Below are 25,040 nucleotides of genomic sequence, written 5' to 3'. Positions count from 1 at the left end.
CAGCTGTGCTAATACAATTGCAAAATTGTTTTCTGATGGTCAATTAGCCCTTTAAAATGATACATTTGGATTAGCTAACACAACGTGACATTGGAACACAGGAGTGATGGTTGCTGATAATGGGTCTCTGTACACCTATGTAGATAATTCCATACAAAATCAGCCGTTTCCAGCTACAATAGTCATTTACAACATTAACAATGTCTGCATTTCTGATCAATTTTATGTTCTTTTAATGGACAAAACATGTGCTTTTCTTTCAAAAACAAGGACATTCCTAAGTGACCCCAAACTTTTGAACGGTAGTGTATGTGATGAACGAGTATCCCATAATCAGTAAAACATATAGCATTTATTTGCTTCCAAATAAGGCATTCCAAGTTCCCTCATTAAGATTGAGAGCAGTGTGAGATCTCCACTACCACCATAGAACACTATCTATCTGCCTGCCTGTGTTTGAACCTCTCTCCACCTCCCTAGGCTTGATGGTTTATAGTGCTAAACGTGTTTTCATCTGCAGTGCTTTCATAATGACACATAGGTTTTGATCAGCGAAACACAAGTCAGATGTTGTGCAGTGAGCTCATGGCGCCTGGAGGCTCCTCACCAGCAGTTCAGAGATCAGCGCCTCAGTGCAAGAAAACAAGTCAATGTGTTGGATGCCAAATTAATTCCTTCCTTAAAGACACAGTGGCTCAGGGAAATATTTCTGAAAACGTACAAATATCACGTCAAGCATCCAGTGAAAAGAGGAGTTTTCTGACATAGATCTTACATCGTATCAACATACTTTTCAAATATTTATAGTGTATTTTTTTAAATCATGTAATATTAAAGTCTCTGTTTGACGTATTCAAATTAACGTTGGAATGTACTTGACTTATCTAATATAATGATAATTACTATTTGAATAAAGAATGCATTCTGAACATATTGACGCAGAGCAATTCAGACACTACAGTTCATTGACTGTCACACCTACAGAAGGCTAGTTGTCATAAATGTCCCTATCCGGAAGGAAAGCGAAGGTTGCAGTGTGTGTGTGTGTTTTTCTGTTGTTGAGAGGACGTTGGTCATTTGAATTGTATTTAACCAAACAGAGCACTGCACGTCACAGCTGCAGTTTCCTAAGTGCAACTGAAATAACAGCACCCTTGACCCTCTAATTAATAGTGTGCTGATCCCATTTCCATTACTGCAATCTAAAGTCCAAATCACTCCCTCGCTCCCAGGTGTTTCACTGCAATTCCCAGGTGCATTCTGACACACAGAACAAGCTTGTGTCTTAATGAAAACAGTAAGGTACTTACAAACTATAAATTAATATTCATCTGTGGGCAAAGCCCTATGGGAACATGTCCATCAACTTAGGCCCCTTCAAGGAATTGCAGTTTTAAATGGGGAATATGTAGGCCTCCTGTTTTCTTTATTCAAAGATGACAGTAAAGAGAATGTCACACATAATGAGTTCCAGTTTTGTTTCATAAAGTAGAAAGGACACGTATGCCTAGTTGCACCCCAGTTTAGAAAAAGAGGTCAGATTGTGGCAAATATCATAATCTGTGGTTGTTAAATCAATGAGCAGAACATCCTTAGTGATACATTCAGTCACAACCCATTCCCTGGAAATGTAAAACCTATTGTGCCCAGCGTGTTACACTGAAGCTGTTGGATCAGGAGGAAGAGGACGACAGACAAGAGAGAAACTCACCCTTCTCTCTTCAGAGAATGGCTCATGTACTGTCCATTGGTGGAGGCGTGTTGGTTGAGGAGGGGCTTCTTGGGGAGTTGTGGCGAGGACAGGTCCAGGCCACGGCGGCCGTTGCTGTTGTTGCTGTTCTCTTCCTTCAAGTTCGTCACCTCCTTCCACAGCTGCTGAAGCTCTGCTGGATTTATGCCTGAAACAAACAAATTGGATAATTAAATCAATTAACAGCTAATCTAACTCTCTTCGTCACGTAATTAAATCAAAGGGCCTGTAAACAAAGCTGAGTATTAATGAGAAAATATCCCACTAGAGGGTAATGCACTGAGAGCGCTTGTACCCTCCCGCTCTCTCGCTGTGATCTGAAGCGTGTTTGTATACACAAATCCCTGGCATTCACGCGCATTTCATGCCCACAGTAAATAATTAACATCCAGACAAGGCATGAAATCTGAATAATCAACATCATTTCTTGTACAAGAGGAGAGGCAGAACACACACAAAAAGTTTACAATAGCAATGTTACAACCAAAACAGCCCACACCACCCCACCTCCTTCAGAAACAGGACCCTGGGGTAATATTCTGAAAAGCGCATTAATGTGCAAAATACTTAAAGCTCTGCACCGCCTCCAATTGACACAGAAGACTTAAACCTCGTTTAACGAGTCAAGCACACTGCAGCTAACACAGCAGCCTTCTAAAGAGAAACATCTCTTGAAGACAGAAGACATTTTCTTGTGTCGGAACACATACACAGAGAGAGCGTGTTTTCTGTGCTGCTGTCTGACAGCCATCCTGACACCCTGGGCCAGATTGGGGATGAGGAAGAATAATGCTGTGTTTGTACACCCCAGTTTCCATGTCTGAGAGAACCTAGCCATTGTTTGCACACAATGTATATGTGTCTGTATATATAGTGTCTGTTACCACTAGCAGGAGAAGCCTGCTTTCATTTGACATAAATGAGGCAAAAGCTGATAAGAAAAATAATATTCTGCCCGTGAGGGTATGTTCTCTAGCCATTTGTATTATGGTTCAGAAATGTATTTGGTTAATCCATATTTTTTATAGCATATTAAAATATCCAATATGGGAATGTGTGCACATTTGTGAATTTAATAGGAGCGCGATGGGCAAGACCACTCGTTTAACATTACAATTAATTAAATCTATTCTCAAAATGAGCAATGGCAAATGAAAGATGATTTGCACATGCTTATCTCGGGTGGGTTTATAGTCTCCAGATGTTTTATCGCTCGCTCTATAGATACCAGAAGTGGCCCTTTCAAGCGCCAGATCGTAATACATTTTGCAAAATGCTTAGTCTTAATTTATTCCTGTTGTGGAAAATAACTGTAAGATGAAGATCTCAATAAGATCAGCAAAAATATATTTTATTTGATAAGCTACAAAAGATTTTAATTATGCTCGTAATGGAGAACATTGGCCTAATGATGCGAAGGACTCTGGAGAGACACAGGGGCTAAGAACTGTGAAATGAGTCTGATAGGATTGCTGTAAATTCACACTAGATCGTTTGCATATCAAAGAGCAGGAAATGATTGCAGGACAAATCAATAACCTTTCCACGTGCTCTCCTCTATTCTGCCTGCCCTGTATTCTCTCATTCTCTCTTTCTGTCTTACTCCTTGATGTACCTTCATCGAAGGACACAGCCCTGACAGACAAAACATGCCAAATGATTCTGTTTGCACAAAAGCATGCTAATCCTACATTTGTTGCTTCTCACTTGTCTTATTAAGGTCTCGTTGTTGTTTTGATGGAGGGAAGGATCCTTGTAGGGAAAGTTTTCTATGATGATGGTTTGTCTGGATGGGGAAGGTCACTGGTAGAGCGAGTGTCCTGTGCTTCGACAGCGGGAACAATAATTTTCCCCCCACTTTGTGCCCAGTGACAGTGGGCGATGTATTTTTAGCCTGTGTGGCTGACAGGGCAGCCCACTCTCCCTCAATTACCAGCCAGTCCTGGTGACCCCGACACCACTGTTTACTCAGATGAAAGCTTCCATAGACTCCACTGATGACAGAGGTAACGGACTGGGACCAAGCGGTCTCCTTTATTTCTCTCTCTCCCCCTCTATCCTCCACTCCCACGCCCTTCTCTTATTAAACTACCTTGTCCTCATTGGATCTCTGGAAACCGAGGGTCATTCAAGATAACACCATGAATGACAATAAAATGTAGTGCTATGAAAATCTCAAATAGTATTATATTCTTGGTTTGGACAAACAGCTTTTTATTCTACCTGAGAAGGCAGCATCTGATTTAAATGGTAGACATAGAGTACAACATACAGTATAACACTGATGTCTAAATCTATGGTAGACATACAGTATAACGCTGATGTCTAAATCTATGGTAGACATACAGTATAACACTGATGTCTAAATCTATGGTAGACATACAGTATAACACTGATCTCTAAATCCTTTTCTGTATATCTAGTATTTTCAAATGCAGGATTAGTTAATCCCTTTTTCCATTTTTCAACAAAACTATTCCACACACTATAGGTTGGAAAAACAGCTAAATTTATGTTGTTGGGACACTTGATTGATCACCGGCCTGGCAACTCAATTTTACCGCTGCAGGTAGCTTAGGCACCCAGACAGGACGTGCTCCTCAACCTTTTCCCGTCCTTGTACCTCCGTACCCAGGTGACCATGTTCAAGCAAGCAGAATGTTGATTTAAGGTGCATAATGACATCAGTTGCAGGTCATCATCCACAGAATAAAAAATAGCCCCTATGCTTCGGGCTCTTTCAACTCTGCTGTTGCTTTTCACACAGAGCCAATACCATGGGAGGACGGTGACACCGCTATTAGTTTATTGTTCCATCCGGCAGAGACCTCTGGTGCACCACTGTTTATGTTCCTGTAATCACCGGCCTAGTGATATGCATCCCTTAGGCCTAAAATATGTTAACTCCTAATGCTGCAGGAACTATTACCAATGTCACACTGCTGGCCAAATCAATCACTGACTGGGGGAGCGTATTACCTGCCGCTGTCCCTGATGTGCCGCTGCTGCACTGTGAACGGCTTCGTACTTTGCCACATTTTTTGCATTTGTCTTGTCACTGACCCATTGCCCTCCCCTGGACAACTTAACTGATGTTCTCCAGCGATGAGAGCTCAGTCTGTTACAGCGCAGCCTGGGAGGCCATGGAGCCACAAAACACACTTTAGCCAATCAGGGGAGGCACGGAGAGGGGCGAGCAGTGACATATACACACACACCTGGCAGCTGCACCTGGGAGAATGGAGAGCGGAGCGTGCACTGCTGTCTCACTCACTCTCCACAGGTCAAAAGGAAAGGCTTTTGGGGGGAGGAGGGGAGGTGGACGCTGGATCAAATGTATATTTATGAGAGTTATATCCTCCCCAAACACATTGTTGTAATTTATAACAGATATTGTCTGACCGCTTCCAAGACTTTGAACATTAATGTCAAAAGAATTTACCGCGAGAGAAACAAATTAAAGTCCAGATAAAGAGAACAACTGGTTATCATCCAAGTCACACTCTTCAAGCTTCTACTAAATGACTTCCTTCACTTCTGGTACTAAATTACTTACTTCACTTCTGTTATTAAATTACTTCCTTCACCTCTGGTATTAAATGACCTCCTTCACTTCTGGTACTAAATTACTTCCTTCACTTCTGGTACTAAACTGGATGCAGTCTATCACAGTGCCATCCGTTTTGTTACCAAATCACCTTATACCACCCACCACTGCGACCTGTATGCTCTAGTCGGCTGGCCCTCACTTCATATTCATCGCCAGACCCACTGGCTCCAGGTCATCTATAAGTCTATGCTATAAAGCTCCGCCTTATCTCAGCTCACTGGTCCCGATAACAACACCCACCCGTAGCACACGTTCCAGCAGGTATATCTCACTGATCGTCCCCAAAGCCAACACCTCATTTGGCCGCCTTTCCTTACAGTTCTCTGCTGCCAGTGACTGGAACGAATTGCAAAAATAAGCTGAAGTTGGAGACTTTTATTTCCCTCACCAACTTTAAACATCAACTATCTGAGCAGCTAACCGATTGCTGCAGCTATACATAGTCCATCTGTAAATAGCCCACCCAGTCTACCTACCTCATCCCCATACTGTTTTTATTTTTATTTACTTTTCTGCTCTTTTGCACACCAGTATCTCTACTAGCACATCATCATATGCAAATTTATCATTCCAGTGTTAATCTGCTAAATTGTAATTATTTGCTCCTATGGCCTATTTATTGCCTAGCTCCTCATGCCTTTTGCACACTCTGTACATAGACTTTCTATTTTCTACTGTGTCATTGACTTGTTTATTGTGTTATTGGTTTGTTTATTGTTTACTCCATGTGTAACTCTGTGTTGTTGTCTGTGTCACACTGCTTTGCTTTATCTTGGCCAGGTCGCAGTTGCAAATGAGAACTTGTTCTCAACTGGCCTACCTGGTTAAATAAAGGTGGAAAAAAATGATATTAAATGACTTCCTTCACTTCTGGTACTAAATGACTTCCTTCACTTCTGGTACTAAATGACTTCCTTCACTTCTGGTACTAAATGACTTCCTTCACTTACGGTACTAAATTACTTCTGGTATTAAATGATAACTCTATGTGATTATTCATGTCTATTGATAATAAAAATATGTTATATGGTCTCTATCAACATTTCCAGTAAGCATAAGACCATACAATACAAAAAATAAGCAATTTTATACATGTACAATATGCATTTTACGCCTCCTTATTCTAAAACATTCAGGGCGGATGTTAAATGTTTTGTTAAATCTATTTTCCCAGAACACCATGAGAGCACAATATAATTATACTGCAATGAGAGAATGAATTTTCTAATAATTTGATTGTGATATCTGAATTTGAATAAAGAGGGAAAAAAGCAAATCTCTGTCTGATCATCACCTCAGTGTATAAAAGTAATCCTAATTCATTGGCTAAGTCCAAACACATAATCACCATGGTCCAAACAGAGCAGCAGAACACATTCTTTCTGCAGTGCTGCTTACTACGTGCTGAATGTAGTAGATTAGATCTCAGCTCCGTAGGTCTCGGCTGCTGATGCATGAAAGAGTTTAGTGATGTGGAAAACAGAAAGGTCATCAATAACTTCAAACAGTCAAGCAGAAAATGTGTAGAATAGGAAGGGAAACTCAGCCTGATGGCAAGTGTTTTAACAGCTGTCTTACCATCAATGGTTTCCAAGGGCGGGCTAGCCAGGATCAACTCAGTAAAATAGTGAAACCAACCAAAATTCTGTGTGGTAAGGTTCAATTCCTCATTTCAGATTGTATAAATAATAACAAAGAGAAACGATACCTTATTTGTATCTTAAACTGTCATCTGACAAAATATTGCTATAGTGTCCTGTTTGCTATTAGTCATGCTGTGAGACAGCCTAAGAGATATTTGATGACACTAAGCGTAAGCAAACAGTCAACAGGATGTTCAGTAACTGTTGTGCTATTCCATAAAGAACAGTAAACTGGTGTAATGCTTTACTCAAAAGGGCGTGTGTGTGTTTGCCAGATATCCAAAACAAGGTCATTCATAAGCGTACACTAACAGGCAGCACACCAGTTGCCACGCCTGTGCCTATGGCAATCGTCAGATTCCATACACAGTCCAAACAATAACATGATTGTACAAACCTTGTTTTTGTTTGCCCATTACCTAAGTTCCCCAGCCCTTCCACTTTATCGCCTTATCTTGTTTTTTCAAAACTGTTTGTCTTAGCCTGGAATGAATAGTCTATGTCATGTTCCAAAATGGTATGGAGACTTTGTCATAGGGCTGCTCCTTAAGAAAATATTAAAAACAAATAAAGAAATACACTTCCTGGCTAAACAACAAGCATTGACTCACACCACCATCCCCTTATGGGATATTTCACAATGAGAGGTTAAGTGGCAGTTTAGTAACAATGAGTATGTTTATGTGCACACTAATAATTCGATATTAAACTGATTATGGCTGTCGGCTGTGGCTGCATTAGTCATGTAAACACCTTACTCTGCTTATCTTAATCGGCGTGAGGTCAAAACCAAAGTAAGCATACACCGCTTAAAACACCTGGTTTTCTGAGCAACCTTTTGAGTTATCAGGACATGGAAACAGCTGAATTGGCGTTCCAGCTGTGTATTTGATCAGCATATGTGCTATCACAGGTAGCGCAAAGGGAAGTGAGTTGGGAAACACTGAAAGTACGCATCTTAGAAATACTTTTCACATACAAACTTTATATGTCCCAACTCAAAAAGGCTCGCAAAAAGAACATGTTTGCTGTGGTACAACATTTATGCTGATTTTCAGCATTTATTTAAGTCCCATCAGCAGCCTCATTTCAAATGTTTCCATGGAAACAGGATTATTAAGGAAATCATTCTTCTTGCAAAACATGTAAATGTTTAAAGAAACTATTATTTTAATCTGATTATCCCCAATAATGGTATTATTGTGTGCATGTAACCGTACTCATCAGTTCCACTCTTCCTCTAGCCTAAGGAGGCATTTCCCCCTGGTCAACACCCAGTATGATGTAATTCTAAGGAAAATGTATGAATAGAGAGACCAGAGAAAGAGGCTGGAGGGGAGAGGGCATCTCTACACCATGGTAGTCAAAGGGGGGGAACAGGGAAGATACACAGTACAGGCAGTATAAATAAAACAAGGGGGTAGATGGGGAACACTTCAAACAAGAGTTAGAGGGCACTAAATAAAGTGGATACTGTAGTCAAAGCAGATGCAATATGATGTTTATCATTGGGACAAAGTGAATGTAGGGTATTTTAGAGCGTGTGTGTCTGTGTGTGTGTGTGTGTGTGTGTATGTGTGTGTGTTTGTGGGGAGGGTGCTGGGGGTAGGTGTGGTACGCAGTATAATCCCGTGTGGAGGTGTGTTTCGCAGTAGAGTAGAGCACTGACCCTGAGTGAGCGAGTGCAGGGGCAGGGCGGTCTGTCCAGGCTGGATGGTGAGCAGGCCTTGTCTCTGGAGGTTGAGCAGGTGCTGCTGCTGGAGCTGTTGGACCTGCATGAGCTGCTGCTGGAAGGCCAACTGCTGGGCCTGCTGCTGCTGCTGAGGACGACACACACACACACACACACACACACACACACACACACACACACACACACACACACACACACACACACACACACACACACACACACACACACACACACACACACACACACACACACACACACACACTATAAGCAAACAAACAGGACATAGGTAATCCAGGGCAAACAAAAAATACTTCTACGAACTGTACATATTGATTGAACACAGAAACAGACAAGTTAAAGAACACATGATGATACAACGGACAAACACATGCTGATCACAGTGTATACTGTATGCCTGAACATTTGCTTCTGCACGTTAGGCCCTAGGTTAATACATACAGTATGTTTACACACACACACACACACACACACACACACACACACACACACACACACACACACACACACACACACACACACACACACACACACACACACACACACACACACACACACACACACACACACACACACACACACACACACACAATCCCAATCAAACACATCAAACCCTACCACCTAAACTCTAACACATTCAGCACACTACAGTATGTGGGTTTGTCTGAGCACACTTCAGAACAGGTGCAGTATATGTCCCTCTTTCTCTTAATTAACCAGAAGTGTGGAGGCAAATGACAAACAATTAAACAACATAGTTAATCATTCATAATAAGAGCCATGGGATTTTAATTACACCTATTCATAATTCAGCAAACAACGTGTGACTAAATCAAAGTGTTTAATAACCACACGAGCTAGTCTCCCAACTCTCTCAGGCGTGGCACTGCTCTCAGGTAATTGCAGCAAGTAGAGTTGAATCATAGAGTGACTGAAGATCAGAGTCTTGCTCATATTACAGCACTACATCTGCATTCTGAGAAAGTCAGTGTCTTCATTGAAATATATGAAATATGTATTTTTGACTAACTTTAATAATTTAATTTTGTATATTAACTTCAATAATTTAATTTTGTATATTATCTATGTCACTTGCTAAGGTAATGTTAATATATGCTTCCCATGCTAATAAAGCCCCTTAGAGAGAGAGAGAGAGAGAGAGAGAGAGAGAGAGAGAGATGTAGTCAGAACAGAACAATAAACAGGAGGAAATGATCTAATATATCCCCAATCTTTTCCAAATCAAAACAAGTAGGTAACAGCGGAGTGGAGGAGTGGAGGAGTGGAGGAGTGACCCCAGTCTCAGCTTCACCATCAAAATATGGATCATTATTCCTTAAACAACAACTGGAGATAACGATCAATCAAGACAAAGCTCACCTTGTTATGTTTTCTGTGACACATAAGGACGGCCAAACAAAATAAGCCTTGGAGAGGGCAGGATATTAGGCTGTATATGAGTACACAGCGCCAATTGTCAAGGCGGGGTGGGGGCATTAAAAGCAACCCGGGCTGCCAAGCTGTGCACCGCACCCTGTTACCAAACACAGGATACACCACTATGTTTACTTCTCACAACTGAGCGCATACAAAAAAGGTCTCGGTGCAACGCTGCTGTCAGGTCACCCGCCGGCGGCTCAGAAACCGCTGAAATATCCAGATAAAATGTTCCCCCCTCCGCACGTCCTGGTCTGCCTGTCAAAGGTCTGCCGGGCTGGGATTCCCCTCCCTTCCCCTCCCCTCATCCAGCCTCCTGCCCCACAGGCCCTGAACACAGTACAGTACACTACACTGGTCTGATGTGGAGAGGCCTTCTCATTACAAAAGGTCAAATAGGGGGCGCTTATATTTGTCCTGTTTCACATGCACAAGTGTGTAACCTGCAAAATGGAAAAGTGTTTTTTTGCATATCCCACTCTCCCTGAGACACCCTCGGAGAGTGAGGTCACGGCCAGGGATAATATACGTTAGTCTGATCAGGAGGATTATGTAGTGGAATATTCATGGGCTAGCATTAAAGCATGGGGCTAGATGAGAGGGTGCATTCATAAACACCTATTTCTATGGTTTATGACCTAAACTATATTGAAGATTTGAAGCAAATTTGATGAAGAGCTCATGCAGGCTTCAGTGTAATTAGTGATGCAGATAGCCTCTGATTCTTCCCATCTAAGAGCCTGTTTTTGAAAGGGTGTTGATTTTCAACAACAGTGTAAGAAGTTTCTTGTGTCTTCAATGGGACACTTCTCTGTACTGTAGCTCCCGTCTGTCTGACAGCATAAGACAATGCTAATGGTACTACGGGGGCGGGAGTTCACAGGGAACAATGTCTTTCATCAGTGCCTTAAATAAATATAGGGTGGCTTTTAAATTGCAACTGAATTTAACTCTCTCCCCTTCAGATTTCTTTCTTGTGGTCTCTTCAGCTGACAGCAGCTCCTGTGCTCTCCCAGCGCGAAGACACATTAAAACCCCCGGCCCAATAGACCAAATAAGAGGTTAACAAGAAGTGGCACGAGAGAAAAAAACAGTTCCTGACAAGGATAAAGAGTGGCAGTGGCAGCCCTTTATTGTCAAGCTTCAAATATAAAGTTAAAGATCTTTGAAAAACTACATTTTGATGTCTTTAAAATAAAAGAGGCACAAAGCAACAACAGGGGGTTATTGTCTGCCTGCCACAGGGGAGTTGCAGCGTGATTCTTATTCTGTCTTTTGATGGTTGTAGCAGCTAGAAATGCAATAGAAAGGGGAAAAAAGCAACACATCGGAGAGCAGGAGAGCCTCTCGAGGCTGCATCCATTTCCTGTGATCATACATAATACACTTCAAAAGATCTCCGTTCAGCTGATCAATTGCACCTCCTTCTGACTAGTACCCCCCTCCCTCTCAAACCCCCCAGCTCCAGTCATGTTTACATCAGATGCCACTTGGTGACAGGCCCTATCTGAGGCCGAGGAGCTCTGCTGTCACGTTGATTTATGGGAGCATCACACCACAGCTTGTCCAAACTGAAGCTTGCAGTTCATTAATTAGAGAAATGAGACTTTGAAGTCGGTAGCTTCAACAGTGTGTGTGTGTGTGTGTGTGTGTGTGTGTGTGTGTGTGTGTGTGTGTGTGTGTGTGTGTGTGTGTGTGTGTGTGTGTGTGTGTGTGTGTGTGTGTGTGTGTGTGTGTGTGTGTGAGAGAGAGAGAGCATGCGCGTGAATGTGTTTTCAACATTTGGCTTCATTTATATGCTTTTTTCCCCCCACCCTCCCCAAACGTGGCTCTCAGATAGAAAATTCCCTGATTGTCTTTAAACTTCTTTTGACCACACAATAATAATTTATTTGTCCAGAGTGATGCCTGTATCCGCGAGTCACTAACACGCATTGAGCCGCCGCTGATGAGCCAGTCCGGCTGAACTGGGGGGAGGGAAGGGAAAAAGACGGGAAAAGGGAGAGCGTGGGCAACACAACAAAGCTGGGAGCGTACTGATATCTCACAATTACACACCTTCTCTTCCCGTTCCATTTGCATGTTAATTACCAAGCAAGCCTCTCAGATTTCTGCCTTTCTTTTTCCTTCCTTTCAGTATTTCTTACAAGGGGGTGAAGGGCAATCTCTGTGTTGTAAGACACTTGTTTACTGGAGAGAACAAATGATTAAACAGCACAAAATGTAGTTATTTATTTAATTGCCCGAGAAGCAGTACGAGCCCCATCCCCTGGAAGAAGAGGGATCATCAGTATTCCTGGTATATTCAGTTATTACTGGTATTTACCCATCGTGCCTGACATGCTAATCAGAAGCAGAACTACACTTGATTCTCTCTCTCTTTTTTTCTTCTTAAAAACCACAGCCTCTGAACAGATGGTGAGAGTGAGAGAAGACATGCCTTCCACATACTGCTCTGACCTCTGGGCTCTGGGCTCTGGGCTCTGGGCTTGGCTGGCTGAGGATCGTACCAGCGGGGCAACATACGAGTTCAGTAAAGCGATGGCATGCATGGCGGCGGTGGAGGTGATGATGTCATCATAGTGAGCCTACCTCTTTACTCTGCTTGCCTGCATGTTGCTGCTGGAGGAGCTGGAGGTGGAGCTGTTCCTGCTGCTTCTTGTAGAACTCTTGGAGTTGCTGCTGCAAAAGACATGGGAGCTACATCTGAGTGACAGCTCACCAACCAATCAATCCATCAGGGCCAAGCTAAACTCAGCAGTGGGCCGCGGGCATACTTTCAGCACTCTGGCTGTTCTCTATTTGATACAGTCTCATATTCAGAAGGAACGCCAGTGCACAGTATGGTGGTTGGTGTGAGGATGTTGATGTGTTTTATGTACAGTATGAATGTCCCGTGTGTTTACCTGTTGTAACATGAGGGCCTGTTGCTGCTGCAGGAGCACCTGGAGCTGCTGAGGGCTCAGGACCTGCTGCTGGAGGATCTGCTGCATCTGCTGAGGCGTTATTACCTGGGGTGTCATCATAGCCACTGACACTGGAACCTACGAGAGAGAGAGAGAGGGAGAGGGGGGGGGGGTAGGCAGAGCAGTCACTAACCTGGTCTACTGAGACAGTGGTGTAGTATAAGACTGACATAGCCAGGATACATGCTTTATAGGACTATATGACCACAACAAAAAAAGTGAGCTGGAGGACAAGCGGAGACAGTATAGACTACAGCAGCTCAACCAGACCACTTGTCAGGAGTTACACACACTATAACAGCCACTGAAATGAGAGCCCAGGATAGCCCCTCAACACCTCTGGTCTGTACTGGAAAAATCACCTGGAGTGTCATCACAGCAAGAGATGCTACACCCCCTGAGCAGTAATGACACGATACTAGACACAGGAGTAATGACAGGAGATGGCCTGCAGTAAGCCTGTGGAAACTCTACAACAGCCCCCCCCCCCCCCCCCCCCCCGACCTTCAGCACAACAGCCCTGCCCAGACAGACACACACAACCTAACACTAACAGGCTGTCCAAGGTTTGATTGTTTTTGCTGAGGTGATCTGCTACTACACCAGCAAATGCAAAGATAGACCACACACTGTAGGCTACAACGAACCTGTGTGCATAAACCATGTCATTTCATTAGAATATTGTCAACAGCAATTTCTTTAATGTACAAATAAAGCTGCGGCGCCATGACAGGAGGAGGACATACATACTGACACAGGCCCCTAACTAACTCCAACAGAAAGGTGTGAGTGGATGACTCTTCAAAACAAGTGATTTGTTATGACACTGAAAGAACCTCACAGTTCCCCACAGTTGTCAGGCTGCCTTAATTGCTCCGGCGGCTTTGTGGCTTCTCAGAGTGTCTGGATCCTGCCACTCACTGCTGTGATGTGCCATACCATTAAAAGTCCTTTTCACTGACATCTTAGTGACAAACAGCTACTGAGATGTACTTGATAGCCGTCTCACATTTGCAACTGTTAACATGCCGCGGTGTGTGTGTGTGTATGTGTGGTAAACCCGTGTTCTGTGTCTCCGAGGCTGATGTCGCCGGCTGATAGAGCGGACATTAGGGCTGACAGTCAGTCTTCACCAAGGTTACCCAAATTGTACTGTGACCTCATAGCCAATGACGGCCTTTTGAAATGTCCATGCATCTCTGAATGTCCTTTAGCTGTTTCCAATCTATCTAGCAGGAGAGGCGTTCTCTGGTACACGCAGCATGCATATCACCTGATTAATTTCCCCCACTAGAACAGAAAACAAAAACTAAATGGGTCATAATGAGCAGCTTGTACTCTCACGGCACTGGAAAGGGTAGCAGCGTCAAATAGGACGCTGTGGCGCTGACGCTCTCCGTAAACCTCATTGAGAGCTGCTCCGCGCTGCGAGATTAGAGGTGTTTTGTCCTCCTGTAGGGGAAACTCGAGGAGGTCACGCACCACCTAGGACTCAACGCACTTAACATTTCTCATTTTCAGTGGGAGGCGATGAGAGGATGAAAATGCTATGTGAATTCCTCCGGTATTATGTCTTAATATCCATCTGGACATTTTCACGTGGTTTTTCCTGTCATTTGCATAGCCAAGACCCCTGTTCCTAATTTCACAGTCATTATGCACTGATGTCCTTTTTTCTCAGCATCACTAATTTTGATCAACTATTTTGAAGGTCAAGCGGGCAGCGTGTCTCGCTACAGTATAAGCCCTCTACGTGATGCGATAGATATAGACCTGCCTCAGCACCACTAACAATTACCTCACACACCAAGGATAAATAATCATGTATCTTCTTTGATGCTTTACATTACATTACAGAAACTATCTACTTTAGATTTGACATGCTCTACTTTTATTGTCATGTTAGGGCAGTAAATGTAACCAGGGTTATTTTCACATGTAGTTAACCATTTGTATTATTCATCTTTGATAGTACATGTTTTATAGAGTCTAACATAGAGATCCAGCGTAGAAAAATAGAATTAACACAATATTTTACACCATTTCACACTTAATAACTGATCATTTCTTAACAAATTGGATTGGAATTTCATTCATTTAATTTCATTATTTTTACACCTTGAGCAGCACATCCTCTGGTTCAAGCAGCCTCACACCTTTCTTTGTCATGGAAGGGGGGGTCTGGTCCACTGTAACTACCCCTAGACACCAAGAGACGGCAGGCTGAGCCCCGGCAAGCGGCTATTACAGCCCACATTTTATTACACATTACTACTGAGGTCAGTAGCAGCAAGAAGGAATGTACGGTTCTTACCTATTGATCATTGTAACTACTACCATTTAATCCAGTGTGTTGAATGAGTGAAAATCTGACTGAGACAGGGGGCTATTGAGGGGAAGGAGCACTTTAACCGAAAAATGTGGCCCCTGGCTGGTGTATCATGCCAATTTAACACAAACACAGTACGCCACTCTCCATTTAGAACGCTCTCCATATGGCATACTCACTTCTTTCTGGTTAACCTCACGACTCCAGATGATGCACAGAAATATATGTACATCTGAAGAGAGTCTGAGGGACAATTCTCTGTCGGTCTGGATAATTCACAGAGAACTAATACTAGGAGAGTTTCTTTGAGCAGCTACTTGTACACCAATATGTGGGTGTGAAAAAGAAGACATTCTGGGAATGCCAGAAACAGCTGACGTTTATGGATTTCAGGAAGGTGTGGTACTCTCCAGGTGCCTCGCGTATATAAACATTCAAACCTGGAACATTCTCACACAGCTGCAGTGTGAGCAACTAACACAATCACACACACATGCACATAAGCAGGCAAAAACTCAAACATGCACACACAGGCACTTAAAGTCCATACAGTATGTGTGCTCAGTAAATTGTAGCGCATGGTTGTACAGTACGTAATTACAACGATGTTAAAGAAAATATAAGTTTTTTTTTTTTTGTTCGAGTGAGGTTAGTGTACCAGGCAGCGTCTGATTCCGTGCTGCCTGGAGAACAGAGCATGAGCATGTTCAGAGTGAAGGTAGGCCACAAAGTGATGGGAGCCTCTGCTGCCTTTAAAGTACACTACGTCAACTTCTCTTTGTGCGTCGCCATCGAGAACAAGCATGGAAATTATATTCTAATGAGGAAACAACGGCCACACATCTGACGACGTCGGGAATTCACAGATTCACACTTAATGAAGACGCTCTTCAACCAGCGTTCCCCCAGAAGCCAAAGGTCAAAGCGTGGTGAGAGAGAGACAGAGAACGAGAGAGAGAAATAGAGCGCGAGAGAGAGAGAGAGAGAGAGAGAGAAAGAGAGAGAGGGGAAGCAGACCCAGGCATGAGACATGAAGCTAGCCTCCCTCCCTTCCCTCCTGGTGATACAGGGGCAATTAAGGAGAAGAGAAAAAGGAAAAACAAGCCAACTTCAATGAGACCATCGCTGATATTAAACCAGCCATGAAGGACCAGGTTAGATGAAGAAGAAAAAAACTGTAATTTTAATATCTTTCTCCCTGGTGTGATCTTGTTCTGTAAGGACATCAAATAGACTGGAGAAGTAGAAAATAACAAACCCTTGAGAAATCAGAGGCCAGCCTGTTTGATACTGTTGGTTTACCTTGGCCTGAGACATTTGAATAGTAATGGCGCTCCGTCTTGAATAGCGTATAATCTCGAGCATGAAAATTTCTCCGAAAGGAGGATTTCACGGGAGGCATTGTATTGAAGTGATGCATGAACATAATTAGTCTACGACAAGATCGGAATGAATTACTCATTCCTCATCGTTCAGGTTTATTGAAATATTGAAGGTGGATAGCGGTTTAGAGAATATGTCAAGCATGTTTTCTCTGATGGAAAAAAAGGATCAACCAAAGACTGTTTCTTATATTGTATTTTTGGTGTATTTCTGTGTATTACTATCAAACAAATATAATAATAATCATAATAATAATAATAATAATAATTTCACAATAACCAATGTATGTAGTCCCAGACTACAACATGCTTGACAAAGAACACAAGGAGACAGAGCTAACGTTACCCATCCTGGTTTGGCTAAGCTCTCACTAATTCCTCTCTGTCATCAAAATTCAAGCTATATATATATTGCACATTTGCTATATATATTCTGCAGGGGGATTGAAACGGCATGCAACAACTGTAAAAACAAAACTCAAGATTGCATTTTAATTAACTTTTAAACCACAAACAAACAGGTTTTCAGCTAAGCTGGGCCAGCATTCCGTAAAACAAACAAACTACACTGGGAAGTGAGCGAGCCTCTCACCCCAACAATAACAGTAGAGCTGCGTGGTGTCATCTCTTTCCCACACTCTGGGCAGCCGCCACTGCAGGTGCCCAGTGCATGGCCCCCACCCTGGCACATGTGTGTACACACACACACACACACACACACACACACACACACACACACACACACACACACACTTGGGGGCCATTTCCTGTAGTTCGCTGTAGTATGAGCATATTACTGAATAAAAGGATCATTTCTTTCAGTTTGTCTTTATGTTCCACTGTATTCACTGATAGCCTTTTTAATGAGATTTTCCATTCCATTTTCACTGATAACATATCTTGTCACTCTTTCTGACCTTTCAAGCACTTACCACGCTAGGTTGAGACAAAAATTTAAATAGGAGATGACAACTCTAGTGCCTACAATAGCACCATTCACCTGGTCCCAGACCCAGTGGGTGCTACCCCCTCTTCTCATCCTGTGTACCTCCGTGTGCCCGTGATTTATGGTTTATCAACTCAGCACCATTACACAACCCTGCGTGCCTTCAGATGCATTATTTGGATCAGTTGAGATTTAATTAAGATCACAGCCTTTAAAATCCCCTTCAAATGAAAATGTACCCAAAGACAATGCCTGACACATCCTCATGCCGATTGTTTCCATACTCTGCACACCAGCAATGCAAACCTAATCCTTGTTTCCATGACGGCAGACAAGGGGCCACAAATTGTGTAGGCTTTTTTAAACTTGGCTTGTGCTGTTGTCTTTTGTGAGTCAGAAAAACCACGTGGCCAATTCATAATAATAAAAAGGGGAGAAGTCAGCAGCTGGTTCACAGAATGTGTGAAAACCATCCAGAGATAAATCTAGATCCAACACATATGCCACCTCTTATATCTAGATACAGCCTACTGAATCATTCCACAACTACTTCCACAAAGAAAACATATATTATGTTATTTGAGGAGCACAGCAGTAATTAACACTGTATTACATAATGCTTTCTAGTAGCAGAGCAGGACGGGACAAGTGGCAAATATAGACTAGTTTATTTTGTTACACCATATCACTGTCTATACACCATGTAGCCTAATCATACTGTTAACATACTATCTCTATACTTTGAAATATATAACATCTTTTGTGTTGACATAATCCACCTATCTGATATAGAGACACCGTGACCAAGAGCAATGAGCAGTAATGTACCTAACGCAACAAAAGCTGTTTTCATGTCAAAACGTTCTTCAATCCAGCGAGGAGTCAGGAGAACAGCAGAGAGCAGCTGGTGGTTTTCTATATCACCGGTAAACTATTCCCCCTCACTCACTCACTCCACACTACAAAGCAGTGGCCACTCCTGTAAAGGATATCCCAGAGCTCTGTGGGCTTTCGCTGGCTGTCGGCTGCCACCATGCCCGCTTCTCTGGGTACAGGGTAATATCTGGTTGCCTATGTCATGGTTTAAAAATGACAGGTGCTGGCAGCCTCTCGCCTTGACAGGCCGTTGCACAAATAATGGCCCTGCCTGAAAGGGCTAATGCACTACTAATGAACAATAAATCAACTTTGATTACAAAATGTCATCCCAATCAGCTCGCACTCCAGCTCTCCCAAACTGCACCCCCAGCCCAGCCAGTGCAGCTGCACAGCATTACAGTGCACACTGGCTGTTTAGGCTTCATTTTCCTCACAATCTGATGTTAACCTCCACCAGCCCCTCTCTGCCAGAGAAATTCACCCTCTCTCTCTAAACTCTACCAGTACAGATACACCCTCTCATCGCCGGGGCTGTTCAGACACTGGAGCTCAGTACAAACATGGCAGAGGGGGTAGAAGGTGAAAACATTAGCCTCAAAAGTGAGGAAAATGTTGTTGTTTTTTAAGCATGTGTTAATATATTAATTGAAAATGTTGTTTTGGAAGACTCTGAAGGCTCTCTCACATTAAAAGTTAAACCAGCATCACAAAGTAAATAACAGTCTTTTCAGTCTAATAACTAAGGGGTGTTTCATGGGGTTCAAATCTACCACCAGGGAAGAGAGGGAAATTGGTGTAGAAAGGTTCAACTTTATGTCTCATTTCATTCTCCGCCCCCTTTACTACACACACGCATGCAGGCTCAAGCACACCCAGGTATGCATGTGTTCACGTGCGTGTGCGCGCACAACCCAAAAAAATGTTTCAGGAAAAATGTCAGTTCTGACATTTCAAATGATTGAGTCTGGCTAAAATGGTTACGTAGTGGCAGTGTCAAATATAGAGTTGTGCCTCCCTCTCCCTTAATTTCAAGTGACAGAGTGAGGAGAGGATCAACCCCCCATCACTTCGCTGCCTCCTTCCCTTGACAGGGACACTGTCCATAGCCTGAGTGGGAGCCAGGTCTGACCGGCAAACACACACTCAGCTCACAAACACACAAACTGGGAATATCTCATGTGTAACTAACAGTAAACAACAACAGCTTGCCCTACTGAAGCTGAGGGCTACATGTGCTTGTTAGTGACACACTTGGATGCAGAATATAATAAATCATAATAAAATACAGCCTTTCCTAGAACTTTCCATATCTTAACAACACATATCTTAACAACACATATCTTAACAACACATATCTTAACAACACATATCTTAACAACACATATCTTAACAACACATATCTTAACAACACATATCTTAACACATATCTTAACAACACATATCTTAACAACACATATCTTAACAACACATATCTTAACAACACATATCTTAACAACACATATCTTAACAACACATATTTTAACAACACATATCTTAACAACACATATCTTAACAACACATATCTTAACAACACATATCTTAACAACACATATCTTAACAACACATATCTTAACAACACATATCTTAACAACACATATCTTAACAACACATATCTTAACAACACATATCTTAACAACACATATCTTAACAACACATATCTTAACAACACATATCTTAACAACACATATCTTAACAACACATATCTTAACAACACATACTGTAGTACCAGAGCCTGATGATCTGGTTAGTACAGTGTCAGAATAAAGAAACAAACATAACTAGAATCGTAACTACAGTATATCTAAACTGGCATATGAGCAACTTTATGTAAAGTGTTACCTTAATGTAAAGCTTTACCTTAATGTAAAGTGTTGCTTAATGTAAAGTGTTGCTTAATGTAAAGTGAATCTAAATACACAAAATGATTAACAAAACATTTGAACATTTCATATGTTGAAGCACAATTCAGCAAATGAAAAGTATATCTCTGAATGGCATCAGCAACTATCAGCAGGTAAACACAAACATCTAAACAACACATAGACTATCTTTAAAAACACAGCATCTCCCCACAAATCACAAAATACTTGTAGTGTAACAGCCTTCAGGGAAAGCCTGTACTCTGTCCCTATCTACAGAACACACTAAAACCTGGATCCATTCTCTCCTTAAACAAACTGCATGACAAAATTAACCAATGACAATGATAGAACATCAACCACAGATAGATAAAAGCCCCCATCTTTTCCCTGGACAAATGACATTGTCAAGTTTTATACAAGAAAGCTGGCAAAATTGCAGAATCAATCATATTGACAAACCTGACAAACTCCATTTAGCTGGCAGGGTAAACAGAGATCTGGGCCGTGCAGTGTTGAGTGGAGCGGAGAGGAGCGAGAGAGAGAGAATGAAAGGCAAAGAGGCAGGCAGAGAGGCAGGCGGACACTACTGTTCTGTGGCGTCTCCAGGCTTCCTCGGGATACAGACAGATTGCACGTGCAAGGTTGCTCCCTGGCTGACAAGATACAAAACTATCCAATCAACCACGCCCTTCTCCACCAATCACAACCAACCCCCTAAACATAATCAATTCAAATGGCCTACACAATAGGGAGCCTCAGGCTGAGCTGCAGGTGAACCCATGCCTTTGTGTGGTGCCCCTTTGAAAAAAAATACAAAGTTGACGGCTGTTAACCCTTTGACCTATTGAAACAATGGATGCCTAAAGAAAAGAAGCCCTTTAATTAAACAACAGATAAGTAAACACAGCTATCCAGCTGAAAGAAAGAATCTAGCCTGCTATCAGACACTTTATTGTTCTGGTAAATGGAATTGTTTACAGCGTCAGGACAAAGAGTCAAACTAATTTATATTCTGAGAACAACAAACAGCCAACAAACAATTTAGATGCTTTGTTAATGAAACATTTTTATTTTTTATTTTTGGGGGGCAATACCATGAAAAAGCCTTTCAGTCTAAAATAAATACATTTTAATATAAATGTTTTTTTGTGTGTTTTTTTAATATTGTTTTATGAGTAAGAAACAGCTTTTCCATTAACTACATAATTTCTTTATTTTTCCAGATATCACTTGTTTATTTTTCCAGATACCACATCTATCTTTTTCCAGATACCACATCTATCTTTTTCCAGATACCACATTTATCTTTTTCCAGATACCACATTTATCTTTTTCCAGATACCACATTTATCTTTTTCCAGATACCACATCTATCTTTTTCCAGATACCACATCTATCTTTTTCCAGATACCACATCTATCTTTTTCCAGATACCACATCTATCTTTTTCCAGATACCACATCTATCTTTTTCCAGGGTATCTTTAATATTTTTGCCCTTTGTAAAAATAAGCAATAAACTCATTGATCTACCAAAATACATGATTTTTCCTCTGATTACTAATATCACTTGTTCTAATACTTCCCTACACAACATATACTACTCCTGCCTCTGGTGCTGTCACTACTACTCAGTCACGATAATAAGAATTAGCTGTCTTAATAGAATCACATGGTTAAACAGCAGGTATATAAAAGAGAACAAGGGGAAACAGGACCCTGCCCTCTACTGGACATGCATGAACTGCACAGGAGAGAGAGAGAGAGAGAGAAAGGATATAAATAAATATACCAACAAAAACTATTATACATACATTTTTGCTCTTTTTTGAAATAATAGTTTTTAAACCATGATAAATCTGTAGTATCTGAAAATATACTATTTACAACTATTCATTTCAGTTTGAGAAGAATCAAAAGGATTAAATACATTAAGACACAAATACTAAGACATCAAAACAAACCTTTAGTCAGGATTAACACATAACTCAGTTAATTAACATGTTAACATGCACAACCAATTCAAACATGGCCATAAAACATTTTTCATATCAATGTCCATAAAAGCTTGGCTAAGAATGAAGGAATGCTCATGGAATACGAACATTCCAGAACACAAATCAACACAGTCCATACATACAGTAACAAGCCACTGCCCTCATCTGCTAATAACTTACAACAAGCTTTGTTAAGCTGGGTGACCTATATAAATAATTGACTGGGTGACCTCAAGTGTCAAAAGTGACAATTCCAATACATATCTTAGTGAATAATTAAGCAGAAGAAGAAAAGGCTCTTTACTTTCTATCTGACACACTCAGAGGGCTCAGACAAAGACACAGACACACAGACACAGACACAGACACACACACACACTGATCTCGGCTCTGGCCACACTCTTCTCCCCAGCACTCTCCCTGGGGTGGCATGTCGGCATATTCTCAATAAAACACCTTCTCTAAGCAGTAATAGGCCACTGTTCTCATTTCAATGCTCCCAAAGGCCTCATGATAAATTTAGCAGACATACAGTTCAAGCCTCCCCTCCCTCACACTCTAGTCTCCTCCTCCTCTGCCTGAGCCTGCACTGTGCACAGTAATTACACATAGGTGTGTATCGATGTGATACATATATATTTCTTCACCAAACATATTTTGTCAACACAGAGAATCATCAATATCCTTCAGCCTTCAGTTTTATCATTCACCCATCCTCTTCATGATGATCCAGAAAGAATTATTGTGCTTACGACACAGGGAGATGACATAATAAAAGACTCAATTTCCTGCCTGTGTTACAGTGAAAGTATGAATTAACGTCTGGTAGTCTGACTAGTGTTTGTTCTGGGGTTAAAGACAATGACAGCTCCCATATACAAACACAGAGGGTGAACAAACATAAAGGGGTGTAGACTAAATTCATTCAAAGGCATATCAACATGGGTATAAATAACTAGATATGTCCAACTCATGTTACAATTAAAATTAAAATAATAACTGTATTTTTATTTTTTTAAGATAAATGGTCAAACCGTATACCAAAAGGAACGTGTAACCTGAACATTTATCATGAGAAAACAAACATTGTTGGGTTCCCTCTGAGAAATGGAAACCATTGTTTACAGACCCAGGCATCTTCAGACCAGTGATGTATTCACTAGGAACCAAACAGAAGCAAACGGAATGAAATGGGGAATAACCTACCTGAATTTGCATAAAAGTGTTTGCAACTGTTTGCTATTGTGTACACTATTGTTTACACCCCAGGTGAGTGACTTCTCGAACAACAGCAGCTCTGTGTACAGTCTCTGCTGTATCTGAAATGACAAACTTACCTGAAATTCAGAATCTTTTTTCTGAGTTTTGGGTTGAACTAATGTGTACAGACCTCTTTAAATCCTCTCTCTAACCCCTGACATCTGCACTTTAGCCTCATCTGAAATGGGCAGGGTTATTGGCCAAGGTGAACTCATATTAAGTCATGCCTGTTGCAATGTGTTACAAGGATGTATTATGTTATTGGTTTCAGACATTAAAGAACACATTGTGTAGTCTGTATTTGCTAAATATTTCCTTGAGGTGATATGCCAGCCAGCGCAGAACGAGGTTTGTGTTTCTTTGTGTTCCGTCCTGCTGTGGTTTTCACTTAGTCAAAACAAGAACATCTACAGCGATGTGCAACATAAATTCAGGGGGGTGGGGGAATTTTGTGCCTTATGCTATCATGATTGATTCATATAGAGTTCTTCTTTTGAATCAGACACTATATTAAGAAGTACAGTGCCTCATCATGACATTTTGTTCAGGAAAAATAATCCTGTAGTTGAATGATGCCAAATGAAATGAGCAGTGGGACTGTCATCTCTATCCTACAGGATTTCTAAAAGACAGGTCTGGGAGCTATGATTACATCTAAAAATAGTTAGTTTGAGTACATTTTGGGCGCACGAGTGCATCCATGCCAACTATTTGGTATCCAGGAACTAGTCATAGTTACATGAATTACCAGGGTGTGGACTATAAACATGTTCTCTTCAGTGCCCAACACAATTATAGACGTACATATATCTACGGACTGTGTCATTCAATTCAGAACATCTCTCATATATGGTTTTAGGAACGTAGACCCTCTCTAAACAGGGTGAGTAGATGGCACTAACTGAAACTATCAGTGTACACAATACTCCTAATCTTAATCCTAAAAAGCATGCTGGTCAGTTAAGCGTCAGTTATGCTGGTCAATTAAACAAGCTGGTCAGTTATCTCCCTGGTAGTTAAAGTCCCTCCAAGTCAATGTAAAACTTCAGGACCTCGTGTCCCTAGAGAAGCACACAATACAAATAAATGAATGAGTTGTTGAGGCATGTAGTTGTGAAGCTCTGATGCTTGACATATTGCACTCTGATGTTTTTCTGACTTGTGTCGTGAACATGTTAGTTACTGACGTACTGCTTATTGTATTGATGTGATTTTCACCTGGTTTATATT

The 25,040-nt window shown here is 41.6% G+C and overlaps 1 protein-coding gene across 13 annotated transcripts in view; it reads right to left on the bottom strand.

Moving 5' to 3' along the window:
• The window catches only part of LOC109898110 (forkhead box protein P1-B), a 241,197-nt gene that overhangs the window by 35,310 nt on the left and 180,847 nt on the right, over window positions 1-25,040 (bottom strand). For 6 of the 13 annotated variants that reach the window (XR_004203567.1, XR_004203566.1, XM_031793077.1 and 3 more), the window contains 4 exons: window positions 13,058-13,195; window positions 12,744-12,833; window positions 8,673-8,823; window positions 1,712-1,898 (listed from right to left, as the gene is read on the bottom strand). Coding sequence is in view for 11 of the 13 variants with exons in the window: in XM_031793077.1 (XP_031648937.1) it covers window positions 1,712-1,898; window positions 8,673-8,823; window positions 12,744-12,833; window positions 13,058-13,195 (566 nt within the window). In the remaining 2 variants the exon portion in view is untranslated. Of the gene's footprint in view, window positions 1-1,711; window positions 1,899-8,672; window positions 8,824-12,743; window positions 12,834-13,057; window positions 13,196-21,013; window positions 21,163-25,040 lie in introns of those variants that run through there. The other 7 variants (XM_031793106.1, XM_031793220.1, XM_031793288.1 and 4 more) reach the window with 6 other exon arrangements.

This window comes from Oncorhynchus kisutch, linkage group LG1 (genome assembly GCF_002021735.2).
Source record: "Oncorhynchus kisutch isolate 150728-3 linkage group LG1, Okis_V2, whole genome shotgun sequence".
Lineage (NCBI taxonomy): Eukaryota > Metazoa > Chordata > Actinopteri > Salmoniformes > Salmonidae > Oncorhynchus > Oncorhynchus kisutch.
Note: the sequence above shows the minus strand (reverse complement) of the source record. Positions and strands in the feature narration are given on the sequence as shown.